The sequence below is a fragment of the Salmo salar genome, chromosome ssa19, assembly GCF_905237065.1.
Source record: "Salmo salar chromosome ssa19, Ssal_v3.1, whole genome shotgun sequence".
Classification (NCBI taxonomy): Eukaryota; Metazoa; Chordata; class Actinopteri; order Salmoniformes; family Salmonidae; genus Salmo; species Salmo salar.
In genome coordinates, this window is record NC_059460.1 from 36,797,343 (window position 1) to 36,818,126 (window position 20,784).

At 54.4% G+C, this 20,784-nt stretch overlaps 1 protein-coding gene across 1 annotated transcript in view; it reads right to left on the minus strand.

Annotated features, from left to right (window-relative positions):
- The window catches only part of LOC106578783 (visual pigment-like receptor peropsin), an 80,204-nt gene extending 63,180 nt beyond the window's left edge, over positions 1–17,024 (minus strand). Inside the window, exons 1-2 of the mRNA XM_045702272.1 lie at positions 16,802–17,024; positions 2,319–2,524 (exon numbers count right to left, since the gene is read on the minus strand). Coding sequence (XP_045558228.1) covers positions 2,319–2,524; positions 16,802–16,943 — 348 coding nt within the window. The 5' untranslated portion in view covers positions 16,944–17,024. The remainder of the gene's footprint in view (positions 1–2,318; positions 2,525–16,801) is intronic.
- Between the last annotated feature and the right edge of the window lie 3,760 nt (positions 17,025–20,784).

Sequence of the window (20,784 nt, forward strand, 5' to 3'; positions counted from 1 at the left end):
GTTGTCAGACTGTGATGAGACATGAAGTTGCGTGCAGACATGGCACCCTTCGAATTTCGTAACAATGTCATCATCAACCTCCTGCGTATGCCGACGCCGTGCACAGTAAACGAGAGAGTAACAGCTTGGCCAGCAGCCTATATGTCGAAACAAAAATGTTAACTTATAAACTTGTGCGTAACGGCATGGTGTTTAATATACGCTACACTTCCAATGAAGTAGACTTATAGGCCTATGCTTATTATCTTGCGACTGTAGGTCACGGATAGCGTGGAAAAGGATTGTGGGTCCTGTCAAGCTGCCCCCCCCAAACCCCTGTCAGGGACCTTGCCACTGTGGCCTGGGGTTTGGCTAAAGCCCCCTCTAAGACAGTAATTTTAGGTTCCATTATTAAAACCTAACAGCCTCTAGAAAGTGGACCAGTGGTAGCCAAAATTATTATATATTCAAACAGTATCTCAGATTAGCTTGGTTTGTGCAATTTGTATTTAACTAGGAAAGTCAGTTAAGAACAAATTCTTATTTTACAATGACGGCCTACCCCCGGCCAAACCCTAACCCGGACGACGCTGGGCCAATTGTGCGCCGCCCTATGGGACTCCCAATCACGGCCTGGTTGTGATACAGCCTGGAATCGAACCAGGGTCTGTGATGACGCCTCCAGCACTGGAGATGCAGTGCGTTTCCCCTTCTCCTACAGCCTCTTGTGTAATACCCCTGCTCCCTCAGCCTTTGGATAGCCCTATAATTGACTTTCACTTGCCCACTAAAACGTACCATTAGCCTACAAGTTAGGGCACTCAATCTAGTGAGCTGCTACGGGTTTATAATGGGCTGTAAAATAGAGGTGTTGTAGCGAATTTGACATGGGACACGCATAGCCCCCGGTCTCAAAGCATCCCAAGATAATTTGTTTTATTGGGTGTGTCGATGTAGCCAGCTAGCCTATAGTCGTTAGAAGGATAGCTGCCTTAAGGGGTAAATACTACTGTTAGTAAGTAAATCAGCACGGATACAGTCGTTAATAGTTACGCGTTATGCACAGACTTTCTGAAAGGTTTTTGGCCTAGGCTATGCAGCATTCAGCGACAGTGGCAAGAATGCACCATTGTCTTTAAAATAGTTTATTCCTACAGTCTGAAATTGCCAGGGGGCAATTCGGTGTGTGTGTGTGTGTGTGTGTGTGTGTGTGTGTGTGTGTGTGTGTGTGTGTGTGTGTGTGTGTGTGTGTGTGTGTGTGTGTGTGTGTGTAAGCAGTCGACGCCTGTTTGAAGGAGTGTATCAGATCATTAGTTTCGATGGCCATTCGTTTATTTTGCCCCCACTTTTTACAACCCCATATCCCTCTTTCCCTCACTCCCTCTATCCCTCACTTACTCTATCCCTCTCTATCCCTCATTCCCTCTTTCCCTCACTCCCTCTTTCCCTCACTCCCTCTTTCCCTCACTCCCTTTTCCCTCACTCACTCTATCCCTCACTCCCTCTTTCCCTCACTCCCTTTTCCCTCACTCACTCTATCCCTCACTCCCTCTTTTCCTAACTCCCTCTATCCCTCACTCCCTCTTTCCCTCACTCCCTCTATCCCTCACTCCCTCTTTTCCTAACTCCCTCTATCCCTCACTTACTCTAAGTGAGGGGTGGCAGCGTAGCCTAGTGGTTAGAGCATTGGACTTGTAACCAAAAGGTTGCAAGTTTGAATCCCCAAGGTACAAATCTGCCATTCTGCCCCCTGAACAAGGCAATTAACCCACTGTTCCTAGGCCGTCATTGAAAATAATAATTTGTTCTTAACTGTCTTGTTAATAAAGATAATATAAATAAAAGAGAAAGGATATCCTTCTACTAAAGCCAATTCTAAAGTATAGTTTCACCACGTCATCTAACTGAAGCGTTTCACAGCAACAGGAAGCCAAGAAGACATGCTTAACCAAATCCCCTACTTTAATCTTAAAATATAACTGAGACTTTATTCTCAATATTTTGACTTTATTCTCGAAATTATGTTTCGAGTTCATTCTAGAAATATTGGCACTTTATTCTAGAAAAATTGACACTTTTTCACAAAATTTTTCAAGATATTGTCACTTTATTCTGGAAATATTGTCGCTTTTTTTGAAGTACTATCATGCAAACAACAATAATAATGCAAGTACCACCAACCTTGGCAGTTTGTTTATTTCTCTTCACTTGGCCCTAATACTCTTCCGTAAGTTTAGGATAGGGACGTCCCAAAGATCCCGGATAGCACTAACTAACCAACTATCCAACCAAGCAACCAACCACCTAATCAACCAATCAATCAATATTTATCTCTTAACCTGGCAGGTCCAGATCCAGGTGATCCAAAAGCCGTCATCTCCGAAGGGGTTAAAGATGTCCAAGATCCCTCTGGAGTACCCGAACATGGAGATGCTAGCGTCCGAGATAGCCAGGTTTAACGTGAGGAAGTCTGTAGGCAGCAGGGAGGCCCTCTGTCTGTACAGCACCAATATCACTAGACTGTTGGCAAACCACGACAGACAACCTGGAGAAGAGACGAGACACACAAACTCACTGAAACATTTCACATACAGGATACAAATTCAGATATAGGCCTACTGAATCAATTCAGAAAACAATCATATCTGATCATTGTTTTCAGGGGAAAAGCTGTGGTGCACATAAAACTAATTTCAGTAATTATCTCAGTAGCAACTCCAAAATCGTTTTTTTTTCTCAGCATGGCTTCCAATCACACTTGTTATTTTAAATCTCTATTTACAGATTTAGAGGTCCTGCTCCTCCTGGGACGGCATTTAAGGTGTTACAGGATCAAAGGTCAACAGTCCAACGCATTCCACTCATACCGGATCATGAGCCACACAGCCGTAGGGTTACACACGTCCCCTAGAGAGGTGGAGAGAGAGGGCTACAAAGGTTGACTTAGACCAGTTGACTTAGGTGAGAGACATACCCCTTTTTTGTGACCAAATCTTTATACATTTTTTGATTTTTCTTGATCGGGGGGGACTACATGCACAATGCACAAATTCATATAATTTAATAGTTCGCTCGCATCACAAAACATAACAATACATGAAGTATGTAAAGAGAGAAAAAAAATAACGTAAGTGAGCCTCCACCCCACCCTCCCCTAACTCCACCCATCCAATATGTCTCCCTCCACCCCACCCTCCCCTAACCCCACCCAACCAACATGTCTCCCTCCACCCCACCCTCCCCTAACTCCACCAATCCAACATGTCTCCCTCCACCCCACCCTCCCCTAACCCCACCCATCCAACATGTCTCCCTCCACCCCACCCTCCCCTAACCCCACCCATCCAACATGTCTCCCTCCACCCCACCCCACCCCACCCTCCCCTAACCCCACCCATCCAACATGTCTCCCTCCACCCCACCCCACCCTCCCCTAACCCCACCCATCCAACATGTCTCCCTCCACCCCACCCTCCCCTAACTCCACCCATCCAACATGTCTCCCTCCACCCCACCCCACCCTCCCCTAACCCCACCCATCCAACATGTCTCTCTCCACCCCACCCTCCCCTAACCCCACCCATCCAACATGTCTCCCTCCACCCCCAACCTCATCCAACATGTCTCCCTCCACGCCACCCCACCCTCCCCTAACCCCACCCATCCAACATGTCTCCCTCCACCCCACCCCACCGTCCCCTAACCCCACCCATCCAACATGTCTCCCTCCACCCCCAACCTCATCCAACATGTCTCCCTCCACCCCACCCCACCCTCCCCTAACCCCACCCATCCAACATGTCTCCCTCCACCCCACCCCACCCTCCCCTAACCCCACCCATCCAACATGCCTCCCTCCACCCCCAACCTCATCCAACATGTCTCCCTCCACCCTCCCTCTACTCCCCCCATCCAACATGTCTCCCTCCACCCCACCCTCCCCTAACCCCACCTATCCCACATGTCTCCTCTATCCCACCCTCCCCTAACCCCACCCATCCAACATGTCTCCCTCCACCCCACCCTCCCCTAACTCCACCCATCCTCATGTCTCCCTCCACCCCACCCTCCCCTAACCCCACCCATCCAACATGTCTCCCTCCACCCTACCCTCCCCTAACCCCACCCATCCAACATGTCTCCCTCCACCCTCCCCTAACTCCACCCATCCAACATGTCTCCCTCCACCCCACCCCACCCTCCCCTAACCCCACCCATCCAACATGTTTCCTCCACCCCACCCTCCCCTAACTCCACCCATCCAACATGTCTCCCTCCACCCTACCCTCCCTAACTCCACCCATCCAACATGTCTCCCTCCACCCCACCCTCCCCTAACCCCACCCATCCAACATGTCTCCCTCCACCCCACCCCACCCCACCCTCCCCTAACCCCACCCATCCAACATGTCTCCTCCACCCCAACCTCATCCAACATGTCTCCCTCCACCCCACCCTCCCCTAACCCCACCCATCCAACATGTCTCCCTCCACCCCACCCTCCCCTAACCCCACCCATCCAACACGTCTCTCTCCACCCCACCCTCCCCTAACCCCAGCCATCCAACATGTCTCCCTCCACCCCAACCTCATCCAACATGTCTCCCTCCACCCCACCCTCCCTCTACTCCACCCATCCAACATGTCTCCCTCCACCCAACCCTCCCCTAACCCCACCCATCCAACATGTCTCCCTCCACCCCACCCAACCCCACCCCACCCTCCCCTAACCCCACCCATCCAACATGTCTCCCTCCACCCCCAACCTCATCCAACATGTCTCCCTCCACCCTCCCTCTACTCCACCCATCCAACATGTCTCCCTCCACCCCACCCTCCCCTAACCCCACCCTCCCCTAACCCCACCCATCCAACATGTCTCCCTCCACCCCCAACCTCATCCAACATGTCTCCCTCCACCCTCCCTCTACTCCACCCATCCAACATGTCTCCCTCCACCCCACCCTCCCCTAACCCCACCCATCCAACATGTCTCCCTCCACCCCACCCTCCCCTAACCCCACCCATCCAACATGTCTCCCTCCACCCCACCCTCCCCTAACCCCACCCATCCAACATGTCTCCCTCCACCCTACCCTCCCCTAACTCCACCCATCCAACATGTCTCCCTCCACCCCACCCCACCCTCCCCTAACTCCACCCATCCAACATGTCTCCCTCCACCCCACCCCACCCTCCCCTAACTCCACCCATCCAACATGTCTCCTCCACCCCACCCCACCCTCCCCTAACCCCACCCATCCAACATGTCTCCCTCCACTCAACCCTCCCATAACCCCACCCATCCAACATGTCTCCCTCCACCCCACCCCACCCCACCCTCCCCTAACCCCACCCATCCAACATGTCTCCCTCCACCCCACCCCACCCTCCCCTAACTCCACCCATCCAACATGTCTCCCTCCACCCCACCCCATCCTCCCCTAACCCCACCCATCCAACATGTCTCCCTCCACCCCACCCCACCCCACCCTCCCCTAACCCCACCCATCCAACATGTCTCCCTCCACCCCACCCCACCCTCCCCTAACCCCACCCATCCAACATGTCTCCCTCCACCCCACCCCACCCTCCCCTAACCCCACCCTCCCCTAACCCCACCCATCCAACATGTCTCCCTCCACCCCACCCTCCACTAACTCCACCCATCCAACATGTCTCCCTCCACCCCACCCTCCCCTAACCCCACCCATCCAACATGTCTCCCTCCACCCCCAACCTCATCCAACATGTCTCCCTCCACCCCACCCCACCCTCCCCTAACCCCACCCTCCCCTAACCCCACCCATCCAACATGTCTCCCTCCACCCCACCCTCCACTAACTCCACCCATCCAACATGTCTCCCTCCACCCCACCCTCCCCTAACCCCACCCATCCAACATGTCTCCCTCCACCCCCAACCTCATCCAACATGTCTCCCTCCACCCTCCCTCTACTCCACCCATCCAACATGTCTCCCTCCACCCCACCCTCCCCTAACCCCACCCTCCCTAACCCCACCCATCCAACATGTCTCCCTCCACCCCCAACCTCATCCAACATGTCTCCCTCCACCCTCCCTCTACTCCACCCATCCAACATGTCTCCCTCCACCCCACCCTCCCCTAACCCCACCCATCCAACATGTCTCCCTCCACCCCACCCTCCCCTAACCCCACCCATCCAACATGTCTCCCTCCACCCCACCCTCCCCTAACCCCACCCATCCAACATGTCTCCCTCCACCCTACCCTCCCCTAACTCCACCCATCCAACATGTCTCCCTCCACCCCACCCCACCCTCCCCTAACTCCACCCATCCAACATGTCTCCCTCCACCCCACCCCACCCTCCCCTAACTCCACCCATCCAACATGTCTCCCTCCACCCCACCCCACCCTCCCTAACCCCACCCATCCAACATGTCTCCCTCCACTCAACCCTCCCATAACCCCACCCATCCAACATGTCTCCCTCCACCCCACCCCACCCCACCCTCCCCTAACCCCACCCATCCAACATGTCTCCCTCCACCCCACCCCACCCTCCCCTAACTCCACCCATCCAACATGTCTCCCTCCACCCCACCCCATCCTCCCCTAACCCCACCCATCCAACATGTCTCCCTCCACCCCACCCCACCCTCCCCTAACCCCACCCATCCAACATGTCTCCCTCCACCCCACCCCACCCTCCCCTAACCCCACCCATCCAACATGTCTCCCTCCACCCCACCCCACCCTCCCCTAACCCCACCCTCCCTAACCCCACCCATCCAACATGTCTCCCTCCACCCCACCCTCCACTAACTCCACCCATCCAACATGTCTCCCTCCACCCCACCCTCCCCTAACCCCACCCATCCAACATGTCTCCCTCCACCCCAACCTCATCCAACATGTCTCCCTCCACCCCATCCTCCCCTAACCCCACCCATCCAACATGTCTCCCTCCACCCCACCCTCCCCTAACTCCACCCATCCAACATGTCTCCCTCCACCCCACCCTCCCCTAACCCCACCCATCCAACATGTCTCCCTCCACCCCAACCTCATCCAACATGTCTCCCTCCACCCCACCCTCCCTAACCCCACCCATCCAACATGTCTCCCTCCACCCCACCCTCCCCTAACTCCACTCATCCAACATGTCTCCCTCCACCCCACCCTCCCCTAACCCCACCCATCCAACACGTCTCTCTCCACCCCACCCTCCCCTAACCCCAGCCATCCACCCCACCCTCCCCTAACCCCAGCCATCCAACATGTCTCCCTCCACCCCAACCTCATCCAACATGTCTCCCTCCACCCCACCCTCCCTCTACTCCACCCATCCAACATGTCTCCCTCCACCCAACCCTCCCCTAACCCCACCCATCCAACATGTCTCCCTCCACCCCCAACCTCATCCAACATGTCTCCCTCCAACCTCCCTCTACTCCACCCATCCAACATGTCTCCCTCCACCCCACCCTCCCCTAACCCCACCCATCCAACATGTCTCCCTCCACCCCACCCCACCCTCCCCTAACTCCACCCATCCAACATGTCTCCCTCCACCCCACCCCATCCTCCCTAACCCCACCCATCCAACATGTCTCCCTCCACCCCACCCCACCCTCCCCTAACCCCACCCATCCAACATGTCTCCCTCCACCCTACCCTCCCCTAACCCCACCCATCCAACATGTCTCCCTCCACCCTCCCTAACTCCACCCATCCAACATGTCTCCCTCCACCCCACCCCACCCTCCCCTAACCCCACCCATCCAACATGTTTCCCTCCACCCCAAACTCCCCTAACTCCACCCATCCAACATGTCTCCCTCCACCCCACCCTCCCCTAACCCCACCCATCCAACACGTCTCTCTCCACCCCACCCCACCCTCCCCTAACCCCACCCATCCAACATGTCTCCCTCCAACCCACCCTCCCTCTACTCCACCCATCCAACATGTCTCCCTCCACCCAACCCTCCCCTAACCCCACCCATCCAACATGTCTCCCTCCACCCCACCCCACCCCACCCCACCCTCCCCTAAACCCACCCATCCAACATGTCTCCCTCCACCCCCAACCTCATCCAACATGTCTCCCTCCACCCTCCCTCTACTCCACCCATCCAACATGTCTCCCTCCACCCCACCCTCCCCTAACCCCACCCATCCAACATGTCTCCCTCCACCCCATACTCCCCCTAACCCCACCCATCCAACATGTCTCCCTCCACCCCACCCTCCCCTAACCCCACCCATCCAACATGTCTCCCTCCACCCTACCCTCCCCTAACTCCACCCATCCAACATGTCTCCCTCCACCCCACCCCACCCTCCCCTAACTCCACCCATCCAACATGTCTCCCTCCACCCCACCCCACCCTCCCCTAACTCCACCCATCCAACATGTCTCCCTCCACCCCACCCCACCCTCCCCTAACCCCACCCATCCAACATGTCTCCCTCCACTCAACCCTCCCATAACCCCACCCATCCAACATGTCTCCCTCCACCCCACCCTCCCCTAACTCCACCCATCCAACATGTCTCCCTCCACCCCACCCTCCCCTAACCCCACCCATCCAACATGTCTCCCTCCACCCCAACCTCATCCAACATGTCTCCCTCCACCCCACCCCACCCTCCCCTAACCCCACCCATCCAACATGTCTCCCTCCACTCAACCCTCCCATAACCCCACCCATCCAACATGTCTCCCTCCACCCCACCCTCCCCTAACTCCACCCATCCAACATGTCTCCCTCCACCCCATCCTCCCCTAACCCCACCCATCCAACATGTCTCCCTCCACCCCACCCTCCCCTAACTCCACCCATCCAACATGTCTCCCTCCACCCCACCCTCCCCTAACCCCACCCATCCAACATGTCTCCCTCCACCCCACCCCACCCCACCCTCCCCTAACTCCACCCATCCAACATGTCTCCCTCCACCCCAACCTCATCCAACATGTCTCCCTCCACCCCACCCTCCCCTAACCCCACCCATCCAACATGTCTCCCTCCACCCCACCCTCCCCTAACTCCACTCATCCAACATGTCTCCCTCCACCCCACCCTCCCCTAACCCCACCCATCCAACACGTCTCTCTCCACCCCACCCTCCCCTAACCCCAGCCATCCAACATGTCTCCCTCCACCCCAACCTCATCCAACATGTCTCCCTCCACCCCACCCTCCCTCTACTCCACCCATCCAACATGTCTCCCTCCACCCAACCCTCCCCTAACCCCACCCATCCAACATGTCTCCCTCCACCCCACCCAACCCCACCCCACCCTCCCCTAACCCCACCCATCCAACATGTCTCCCTCCACCCCCAACCTCATCCAACATGTCTCCCTCCACCCTCCCTCTACTCCACCCATCCAACATGTCTCCTCCACCCCACCCTCCCCTAACCCCACCCATCCAACATGTCTCCCTCCACCCCACCCTCCCCTAACCCCACCCATCCAACATGTCTCCCTCCACCCCACCCTCCCCTAACCCCACCCATCCAACATGTCTCCCTCCACCCTACCCTCCCTAACTCCACCCATCCAACATGTCTCCCTCCACCCCACCCCACCCTCCCCTAACTCCACCCATCCAACATGTCTCCCTCCACCCCACCCCACCCTCCCCTAACTCCACCCATCCAACATGTCTCCCTCCACCCCACCCCACCCTCCCTAAACCCACCCATCCAACATGTCTCCCTCCACTCAACCCTCCCATAACCCCACCCATCCAACATGTCTCCCTCCACCCCACCCCACCCCACCCTCCCCTAACCCCACCCATCCAACATGTCTCCTCCACCCCACCCCACCCTCCCCTAACTCCACCCATCCAACATGTCTCCCTCCACCCCACCCCATCCTCCCCTAACCCCACCCATCCAACATGTCTCCCTCCACCCCACCCCACCCTCCCCTAACCCCACCCATCCAACATGTCTCCCTCCACCCCACCCCACCCTCCCCTAACCCCACCCATCCAACATGTCTCCCTCCACCCCACCCCACCCTCCCCTAACCCCACCCTCCCCTAACCCCACCCATCCAACATGTCTCCCTCCACCCCACCCTCCCTAACTCCACCCATCCAACATGTCTCCCTCCACCCCACCCTCCCCTAACCCCACCCATCCAACATGTCTCCCTCCACCCCAACCTCATCCAACATGTCTCCCTCCACCCCATCCTCCCCTAACCCCACCCATCCAACATGTCTCCCTCCACCCCACCCTCCCCTAACTCCACCCATCCAACATGTCTCCCTCCACCCCACCCTCCCCTAACCCCACCCATCCAACATGTCTCCCTCCACCCCACCCCACCCCACCCTCCCCTAACCCCACCCATCCAACATGTCTCCCTCCACCCCAACCTCATCCAACATGTCTCCCTCCACCCCACCCTCCCCTAACCCCACCCATCCAACATGTCTCCCTCCACCCCACCCTCCCCTAACTCCACTCATCCAACATGTCTCCCTCCACCCCACCCTCCCCTAACCCCACCCATCCAACACGTCTCTCTCCACCCCACCCTCCCCTAACCCCAGCCATCCAACATGTCTCCCTCCACCCCAACCTCATCCAACATGTCTCCCTCCACCCCACCCTCCCTCTACTCCACCCATCCAACATGTCTCCTCCACCCAAACCCCCAACATGTCTCCTCCACCCCACCCCACCCCACCCCACCCTCCCCTAACCCCACCCATCCAACATGTCTCCCTCCACCCCCAACCTCATCCAACATGTCTCCCTCCACCCTCCTCTACTCCACCCATCCAACATGTCTCCCTCCACCCCACCCTCCCCTAACCCCACCCATCCAACATGTCTCCCTCCACCCCACCCCACCCTCCCCTAACTCCACCCATCCAACATGTCTCCCTCCACCCCACCCCATCCTCCCCTAACCCCACCCATCCAACATGTCTCCCTCCACCCAACCCTCCCCTAACCCCACCCATCCAACATGTCTCCCTCCACCCCACCCCACCCTACCCCACCCTCCCCTAACCCCACCCATCCAACATGTCTCCCTCCACCCCCAACCTCATCCAACATGTCTCCCTCCACCCTCCCTCTACTCCACCCATCCAACATGTCTCCCTCCACCCCACCCTCCCCTAACCCCACCCATCCAACATGTCTCCTCCACCCCACCCCACCCTCCCCTAACTCCACCCATCCAACATGTCTCCCTCCACCCCACCCCATCCTCCCCTAACCCCACCCATCCAACATGTCTCCCTCCACCCAACCCTCCCCTAACCCCACCCATCCAACATGTCTCCCTCCACCCCACCCCACCCTACCCCACCCTCCCTAACCCCACCCATCCAACATGTCTCCCTCAACCCCCAACCTCATCCAACATGTCTCCCTCCACCCTCCCTCTACTCCACCCATCCAACATGTCTCCCTCCACCCCACCCTCCCCTAACCCCACCCATCCAACATGTCTCCCTCCACCCCACCCCACCCTCCCTCTACTCCACCCATCCAACATGTCTCCCTCCACCCTACCCTCCCCTAACTCCACCCATCCAACATGTCTCCCTCCACCCCACCCCACCCTCCCCTAACTCCACCCATCCAACATGTCTCCCTCCACCCCACCCCACCCTCCCCTAACTCCACCCATCCAACATGTCTCCCTCCACCCCACCCCACCCTCCCCTAACCCCACCCATCCAACATGTCTCCCTCCACTCAACCCTCCCATAACCCCACCCATCCAACATGTCTCCCTCCACCCCACCCTCCCCTAACTCCACCCATCCAACATGTCTCCCTCCACCCCACCCTCCCCTAACCCCACCCATCCAACATGTCTCCCTCCACCCCAACCTCATCCAACATGTCTCCCTCCACCCCATCCTCCCCTAACCCCACCCATCCAACATGTCTCCCTCCACCCCACCCTCCCTTAACTCCACCCATCCAACATGTCTCCCTCCACCCCACCCTCCCCTAACTCCACCCATCCAACATGTCTCCCTCCACCCTACCCTCCCCTAACTCCACCCATCCAACATGTCTCCCTCCACCCCACCCCACCCCACCCTCCCCTAACCCCACCCATCCAACATGTCTCCCTCCACCCCACCCCATCCTCCCCTAACCCCACCCATCCAACATGTCTCCCTCCACCCCACCCCACCCTCCCCTAACCCCACCCATCCAACATGTCTCCCTCCACCCCACCCTCCCTCTACTCCACCCATCCAACATGTCTCCCTCCACCCCACCCCACCCTCCCCTAACCCCACACATCCAACATGTCTCCCTCCACCCCAACCTCATCCAACATGTCTCCCTCCACCCCACCCTCCCCTCTACTCCACCCATCCAACATGTCTCCCTCCACCCCACCCTCCCCTAACTCCACCCATCCAACATGTCTCCCTCCACCCCACCCCCACCCTCCCCTAACCCCACCCATCCAACATGTCTCCCTCCACCCCACCCTCCCCTAACTCCACCCATCCAACATGTCTCCCTCCACCCCACCCCACCCTCCCCTAACTCCACCCATCCAACATGTCTCTCTCCACCCCACCCCCCCTCCCCTAACCCCACCCATCCAACATGTCTCCCTCCTTCCCACCCTCCCCTAACTCCACCCATCCAACATCTCTCCCTCCACCCCACCCTCCCCTAACTCCACCCATCCAACATGTCTCCCTCCACCCCACCCCACCCTCCCCTAACCCCACCCATCCAACATGTCTCCCTCCACCCCACACTCGCCTAACTCCACCCATCCAACATGTCTCCCTCCACCCCACCCTCCCCTAACCCCAGCCATCCAACATGTCTCCCTCCACCCCAACCTCATCCAACATGTCTCCCTCCACCCCACCCTCCCTCTACTCCACCCATCCAACATGTCTCCCTCCACCCAACCCTCCCCTAACCCCACCCATCCAACATGTCTCCCTCCACCCCACCCCACCCCACCCCACCCCACCCCACCCTCCCCTAACCCCACCCATCCAACATGTCTCCCTCCACCCCCAACCTCATCCAACATGTCTCCCTCCACCCTCCCTCTACTCCACCCATCCAACATGTCTCCCTCCACCCCACCCTCCCTAACCCCACCCATCCAACATGTCTCCCTCCACCCCACCCTCCCCTAACCCCACCCATCCAACATGTCTCCCTCCACCCCACCCTCCCCTAACCCCACCCATCCAACATGTCTCCCTCCACTCAACCCTCCCATAACCCCACCCATCCAACATGTCTCCCTCCACCCCACCCCACCCCACCCTCCCCTAACCCCACCCATCCAACATGTCTCCCTCCACCCCACCCCACCCTCCCATAACCCCACCCATCCAACATGTCTCCCTCCACCCCAACCTCATCCAACATGTCTCCCTCCACCCCACCCTCCCTCTACTCCACCCATCCAACATGTCTCCCTCCACCCCACCCCACCCTCCCCTAACCCCACCCATCCAACATGTCTCCCTCCACCCCAACCTCATCCAACATGTCTCCCTCCACCCCACCCTCCCTCTACTCCACCCATCCAACATGTCTCCCTCCACCCCACCCTCCCCTAACTCCACCCATCCAACATGTCTCCCTCCACCCCACCCCACCCTCCCCTAACCCCACCCATCCAACATGTCTCCCTCCACCCCACCCTCCCCTAACTCCACCCATCCAACATGTCTCCCTCCACCCCACCCCACCCTCCCCTAACTCCACCCATCCAACATGTCTCTCTCCACCCCACCCCACCCTCCCCTAACCCCACCCATCCAACATGTCTCCCTCCTTCCCACCCTCCCCTAACTCCACCCATCCAACATCTCTCCCTCCACCCCACCCTCCCCTAACTCCACCCATCCAACATGTCTCCCTCCACCCCACCCCACCCTCCCCTAACCCCACCCATCCAACATGTCTCCCTCCACCCCACACTCGCCTAACTCCACCCATCCAACATGTCTCCCTCCACCCCAACCTCATCCAACATGTCTCCCTCCACCCCACCCTCCCTCTACTCCACCCATCCAACATGTCTCCCTCCACCCAACCCTCCCCTAACCCCACCCATCCAACATGTCTCCCTCCACCCCACCCCACCCCACCCCACCCCACCCTCCCCTAACCCCACCCATCCAACATGTCTCCCTCCACCCCCAACCTCATCCAACATGTCTCCCTCCACCCTCCCTCTACTCCACCCATCCAACATGTCTCCCTCCACCCCACCCTCCCCTAACCCCACCCATCCAACATGTCTCCCTCCACCCCACCCTCCCCTAACCCCACCCATCCAACATGTCTCCCTCCACCCCACCCTCCCCTAACCCCACCCATCCAACATGTCTCCCTCCACTCAACCCTCCCATAACCCCACCCATCCAACATGTCTCCCTCCACCCCACCCCACCCCACCCTCCCCTAACCCCACCCATCCAACATGTCTCCCTCCACCCCACCCCACCCTCCCATAACCCCACCCATCCAACATGTCTCCCTCCACCCCAACCTCATCCAACATGTCTCCCTCCACCCCACCCTCCCTCTACTCCACCCATCCAACATGTCTCCCTCCACCCCACCCCACCCTCCCCTAACCCCACCCATCCAACATGTCTCCCTCCACCCCAACCTCATCCAACATGTCTCCCTCCACCCCACCCTCCCTCTACTCCACCCATCCAACATGTCTCCCTCCACCCCACCCTCCCCTAACTCCACCCATCCAACATGTCTCCCTCCACCCCACCCCACCCTCCCCTAACCCCACCCATCCAACATGTCTCCCTCCACCCCACCCTCCCCTAACTCCACCCATCCAACATGTCTCCCTCCACCCCACCCCACCCTCCCCTAACTCCACCCATCCAACATGTCTCTCTCCACCCCACCCCACCCTCCCCTAACCCCACCCATCCAACATGTCTCCCTCCTTCCCACCCTCCCCTAACTCCACCCATCCAACATCTCTCCCTCCACCCCACCCTCCCCTAACTCCACCCATCCAACATGTCTCCCTCCACCCCACCCCACCCTCCCCTAACCCCACCCATCCAACATGTCTCCCTCCACCCCACACTCGCCTAACTCCACCCATCCAACATGTCTCCCTCCACCCCACCCTCCCCTAACCCCACCCATCCAACATGTCTCCCTCCACCCCACCCTCCCCTAACCCCACCCATCCAACATGTCTCCCTCCACCCTACCCTCCCCTAACTCTACCCATCCAACATGTCTCTCTCCACCCCACCCCACCCCAACCTCCCCTAACCCCACCCATCCAACATGTCTCCCTCCACCCCACCCCACCCTCCCTTAACCCCACCCATCCAACATGTCTGGTTTTCATAGATTGTTTATTTGTATGTGTTGTGCTTTATGGATTGTTTATTTGTATGTGTTGTGCTTTATGGATTGTTTATTTGTATGCGTTTGGTTTTCATAGATTGTTTTTTTGCATGTGTTTGGTTTTCATAGAATGTTTATCTGTATGTGTTGGGCTTTAACTGAGATAATCCTTTACAGAGACAATAATATTTTTCCAGACCTCAATTGTTCCTTGCCTAGCACCATTCAAACCCACTGGCTCCAGGTCATCTACAAGTCTCTGCTAGGTAAAGCCCCTCCTTATCTCAGCTCACTGGTCACCATAGCAGCACCCACCCGTAGCACGCGCTCCAGCAGGTATATCTCACTGGTCACCCCCAAAGCCAATTCCTCCTTTGGCCGCCTTTCCTCCCAGTTCTCTGCTGCCAATGACTGGAACGAACTGCAAAAATCACTGAAGCTGGAGACTCATATCTCCCTCACTAACTTTAAGCACCAGCTGTCAGATCAGCTCACAGATCACTGCACCTGTACAGAGCCCATCTGTAAATAGCCCATCCAACTACATCATCCCCATACTGTATTAATTTATTTATTCTGATCCTTTGCACCCAAGTATCTCTACTTGCACAGTCATCTTTTGCACATCTATCACTCCAGTGTTTAATTGCTATATTGTAATTACTTCGCCACCATGGCCTATTTATTGCCTTACCTCCCTTATCTTACCTCATTTGCACACATTGTATATTGACTTTTTCTTCTGTATAATTGACTGTATGTTTGTTTTACTCCATGTGTTACTCTGTGTTGTTGTATGTGTCGAACTGCTTTGCTTTATCTTGGCCAGGTCGCAGTTGTAAATGAGAACTTGTTCTCAACTAGCCAATCTGGTTAAATAAAGGTGAAATAAAAAAAATATATATCAGCCATTAGCCAGATGAGTGGCCAGTGGATTCAAGATAACAGCTACTTGGTTATATAAGCCATTAGCCAGATGAGTGGCTGGTGAATTCAAGATAACTGTTCTTGTCCTTGAGCTATCAAAATGGAGCACTTCATTCACTATTTCCTGTATCTTCTTGGCATAGGACTACATTTAAATGAACTTCACAATACTTAAAAATAGTTCCTGCGTTTGTATCCAAAATAAGATCTGAAAAAACATCTTGAATATATATATTTTTATGTCATTTGCAAAGTAGGCTGCATACAAACTGAACTGCAATATCCAAATACGTAAAGAATTCAGAGTGCTGATTTCTATATGTAAACAACATTGTTCACATTAGGATATTGACAATGTGTATTATCTGAAATGTACAGTACATTCATACTTCTATCTCAATAGCATTCAACCACACAATAATAATAATAATAATACATTTAATTTGCATAGCCCTTTTCATTACAGAGTTAACTCAAAGCTAAAGCATAGTCTGCTAATTACATACAGCACCCACCTACCTATCAGCAACAGGTAAACTCCGATGGCAGTCTCTCCCTGTTCCGACAGAGGAGGCTCTTTGTATAGCTGACTCAGGTTGTTATTCCTCCATGGAATGTTAGCTATCTTCATAGGATGTCTCAGTGGTGCTAGCTGTTCCATCTTCTCAAAGTTCTAAACGTTCCAAATTCCAAGGCATGAATCCCTGTCAGTTCCCGAGGAGCTTCTCTTCCCTTCTCGCAAGTCTTCATTCACTGAGATACTGCCTCGTGCCAAACGGAAACTCCTGACCCCTGCTTCCTAGTAAAGCCAGCTTAGAAATAAACACCAATGCCCTAAAGTTAGCCTACAGTACAACTCATTACAGACCAATTGATAACGAGTAGCCATGCCTGGTAATCCAATTTTTGTCTTAAGGACAAAACAGATGGAGGTTTTGGAGTGGAATCCCAACCAATACGGGAAAAACTCAAGTAAGCCACTTCACTAGAAGGAATGTAATTTGTTTAATTTATTTTAGCTTAAACTTATTTCTTTAAGCAGCCTACAAAATCTTCCGCAGCCAAAAAGAACAATTTATCATTCCAACAAGCCAATAACCAATTCATTAGCCTACTATGTAGACCAAGGTCTACGTGTCCCACTGTAGAGATATAAAACAGGTTGGTTTTCTTTAAGCAATTATCAACCGTAATTAATTAGGTATTCTAGGTAAGCATAATATTAGGTGTAGGTTTAACCTAACACTATGACAAGTGATCATTGACACTCCTCAATCAACAGGTGCACATCAGCCTGGCCTGTCTGGTCTTTCACATCAGCCTGGGCTGTCTGGTCTTTCACATCAGCCTGGGCTGTCTGGTCTTTCACATCAGCCTGGCCTGTCTGGTCTTTCACATCAGCCTGGCCTGTCTGGTCTTCCACATCAGCCTGGGCTGTCCAAGGTGCTGAAACACACTGCTGAGACAATTTTGGCCGGTATTCAATCCGGACAGCGGTAGATTCACATAATACCGCGCTCTAAAGCTAATTTCCAATTGAGCCGACATATCAAGTGCATACACAGGAACAGTGCTTTTAAAAGGTGCCTAGCCGAAAAGGGGTGATCAGATTGAATCCTGGCTTTAATCTTACTTTTTCAATGTAACTGTTTCTCTGTGTTATACCCTGCTATTGCATTGAATACAAGAACATAACCTTGTGTTTCTCTATAGCTGAATGATTTACAAAAAGCCATGGCCTTTTTTTTCACTGTGAATACAATTTTGGATACAGTAGATATACACTCACAGGACAGTTTATTAGGTACACCACCCCCATTCACGAAAATGGTTCGCTCCTACAGACAGTGAGTCACATGGCTGTGACTTGCTATATAAAGCAGGCAGACATGCATCGCGGCATTTAGTTACTGTTTGATTGAACGTTAGAACGTTAAAACTAGTGACCTAAGCGACTTTGATCGTGGTATGATTGTCGGTGCAAGGGACGGTGGTTTCAGTACCTCAGAAATGGGTGGCCTCCTGGGCTTTTCACGCACAACGGTGTTTAGGGTTTACCAAGAATGGTGTGACAAACAAAAAACATCCAGTCAGCGGCAGTCCTGTGGGCAAAAACAGCTCGTTGATGAAGGAGAATATCAAGAATTGTGCAATTTAACAGGCGGGCCACGAATAGGCAAATAACGGCGCGGTACAACAGTGGTGTACAGAACGGAAGCTCGGAAAGCACAACTCGCCAGTCCTTGTCAGGAATGGGCTATTGCAGCCAATCACCATGCCGGTTTCACTCCTATCAGCTAAAAACAAGAAGAAGCAGCTCCAGATTCATACATCATCAGAGTGCACATCTGAACATTGTACGCTGGAAAACACTTGGTTTGTCATTTTTGATTAAAACAGAACCACTATTCATTAAATACAAATACCGAACTTTCTTGTCCCGCAATCCCTATTAACAGACAGTTTGAAGCCTGCTTGACAGAGATGCTAAGCTGCTAGCCATCAAGCTAACAAAGTTGGTACCAGAGTTTTGCAATGGAGCCCTCTTTGTCTGGAGAAAGAAATGAACGGTTCCAGCGCTGTAGGAGCTGTATCTACTACGCTTTGTTTCGGGACAAACAGGATCACTCGGAGTTCCAATGCGGCAATTGTTTACATGCCGAGGATTATAGGTTTGAGGTGGCTTCCTTGATCACGCAGGTCGCCAGCCTATGTAAGAAACTGGGGAAAATGCAGAGTTGAATGTTTACATTTTCTATGCCTTTGGCTAGACGGCTTTTGCGCTTGTTGGATGCATCTCCGGCTTGTTGTTTGTTGATATATCCGACTGACCGGTGTTGCCCGGAGCTCACCCATCTAATAGTGGAGTCAAAGGAGCACAGCAAGAAAGGTAAGGCAATCAACGATGGTCGCATGTCACGAGCCGTGGAAGCCAAAGACTGCGGCCTCCCACAAAGCAGTCTACATTCCCAACGAGAGGCCCGGAGTGGATACAAACAACAAATAGTTTAGCCGTCCAGGAGCCTGATCTTCCTGCACCTTTGTCGCTGGGGGTGCCTGTGTCCGTGGCCGCAGTGCCTACTTCGACGTGGCAAACTTTTGTCCCTGCTATGGATCGAGCAGGGGTTCTCCATCAGTCGGAGGCCTGCACCAGCCGCCAGGAGCAACAGGCTCAAGTTATCCTGCCTCTCGCCCATCCGTAAAGGGTTCTCCGAATCCTGTGAAGCATGGGAGTGGGCGGATTTCCACTTCCTTCTTGACAGCCGTGATTTTGGGCAGCTGCATGGTAAGAAATGTGACCATTCCTAGTGCAAAAACAATGTCCTTTCCCGGAGCTCGAGTAAATTACATTACTAAGCTGCTCCCGAATGTACTACACAATGACATAGACATCGATTCTATCGTAGTCCATGTGGGTTTTAATGACGTTATGAAGGGCAGCTCTGAACAGTTGAAACTTGATTTTCAAAGAGCTGATTGACTCTCTGCAAGACACTAATAAAAGACCCATCATTTCTGGCCCTGTGCTCTCTCTGAATCGTCACATTGAACGCTTAGCAGGATTGTTTTCTCTTCACAACGTGGTTATTGCAGCTCAATGGGTGTAATTTTTGCTGCTGCTGACCAGGTGCATCCCTTCATGGCTACAGGAGGGTCCGACCCGGTACCAGATGGGTGTATCTAATAAACTGGCCACTGAGTGTTTATTTTAGAAAACAAATCAGCTGATCTTATTTCTAAGACACAAACATTCAAAGTATCAACCCCCTTCACAGTTCTAATCAAATACCAGTACATGTTCGAATATCAAACAAGACAAGACAGATACCATACAGTAATGAATCATGGGTATTACAGTTACACAACAGATACCGTACAGTAATGAATCATGGGTATTACAGTTACAAGACAGATACCGTACAGTAATGAATCATGGGTATTACACTCAACGTCAACAAAACAAAGGAGATGATCGTGGACTTCAGGAAACAGCAGAGGGAGGGAGCACCCCCCTATCCACATCTACGGGTGTCACGACTTCTGCCAAAGTTGGTCCCTCTCCTTGTTCGGGCGGTGTTTGGCGGTCGACGTCACCGACCTTCTAGCCATCACTGATCCATTTTTCATTTTCCATTGGTTTTTGTCTTGTCTTCCTTCACACCTGGTTCCAATCCCATCAATTACATGTTGTGTATTTAACCCTCTGTTTCCCCTCATATCCTTGTCGGAGATTGTTTTATTGTATGTGACTGTGCTAGTATGTGTTGGTGTGTGACGGGTTTTGTACCCACTTTGTTATTTTAATATATTTTGGTTTTTGGAGTTGGTCAGCACTTATTAAACGACTCCATTCATACCAAGTTCGTTCTCCTGCGCCTGACTTCCCTGCCACCAACACGCAACCCATTACAGAATCTCCGACCCCAACTATGGAGTCAGCAGAAGGTACCGCAGCCATTGAGGTGGAGGAGCGCGTCCAGGAGCATGCAGTTATGCTTCAC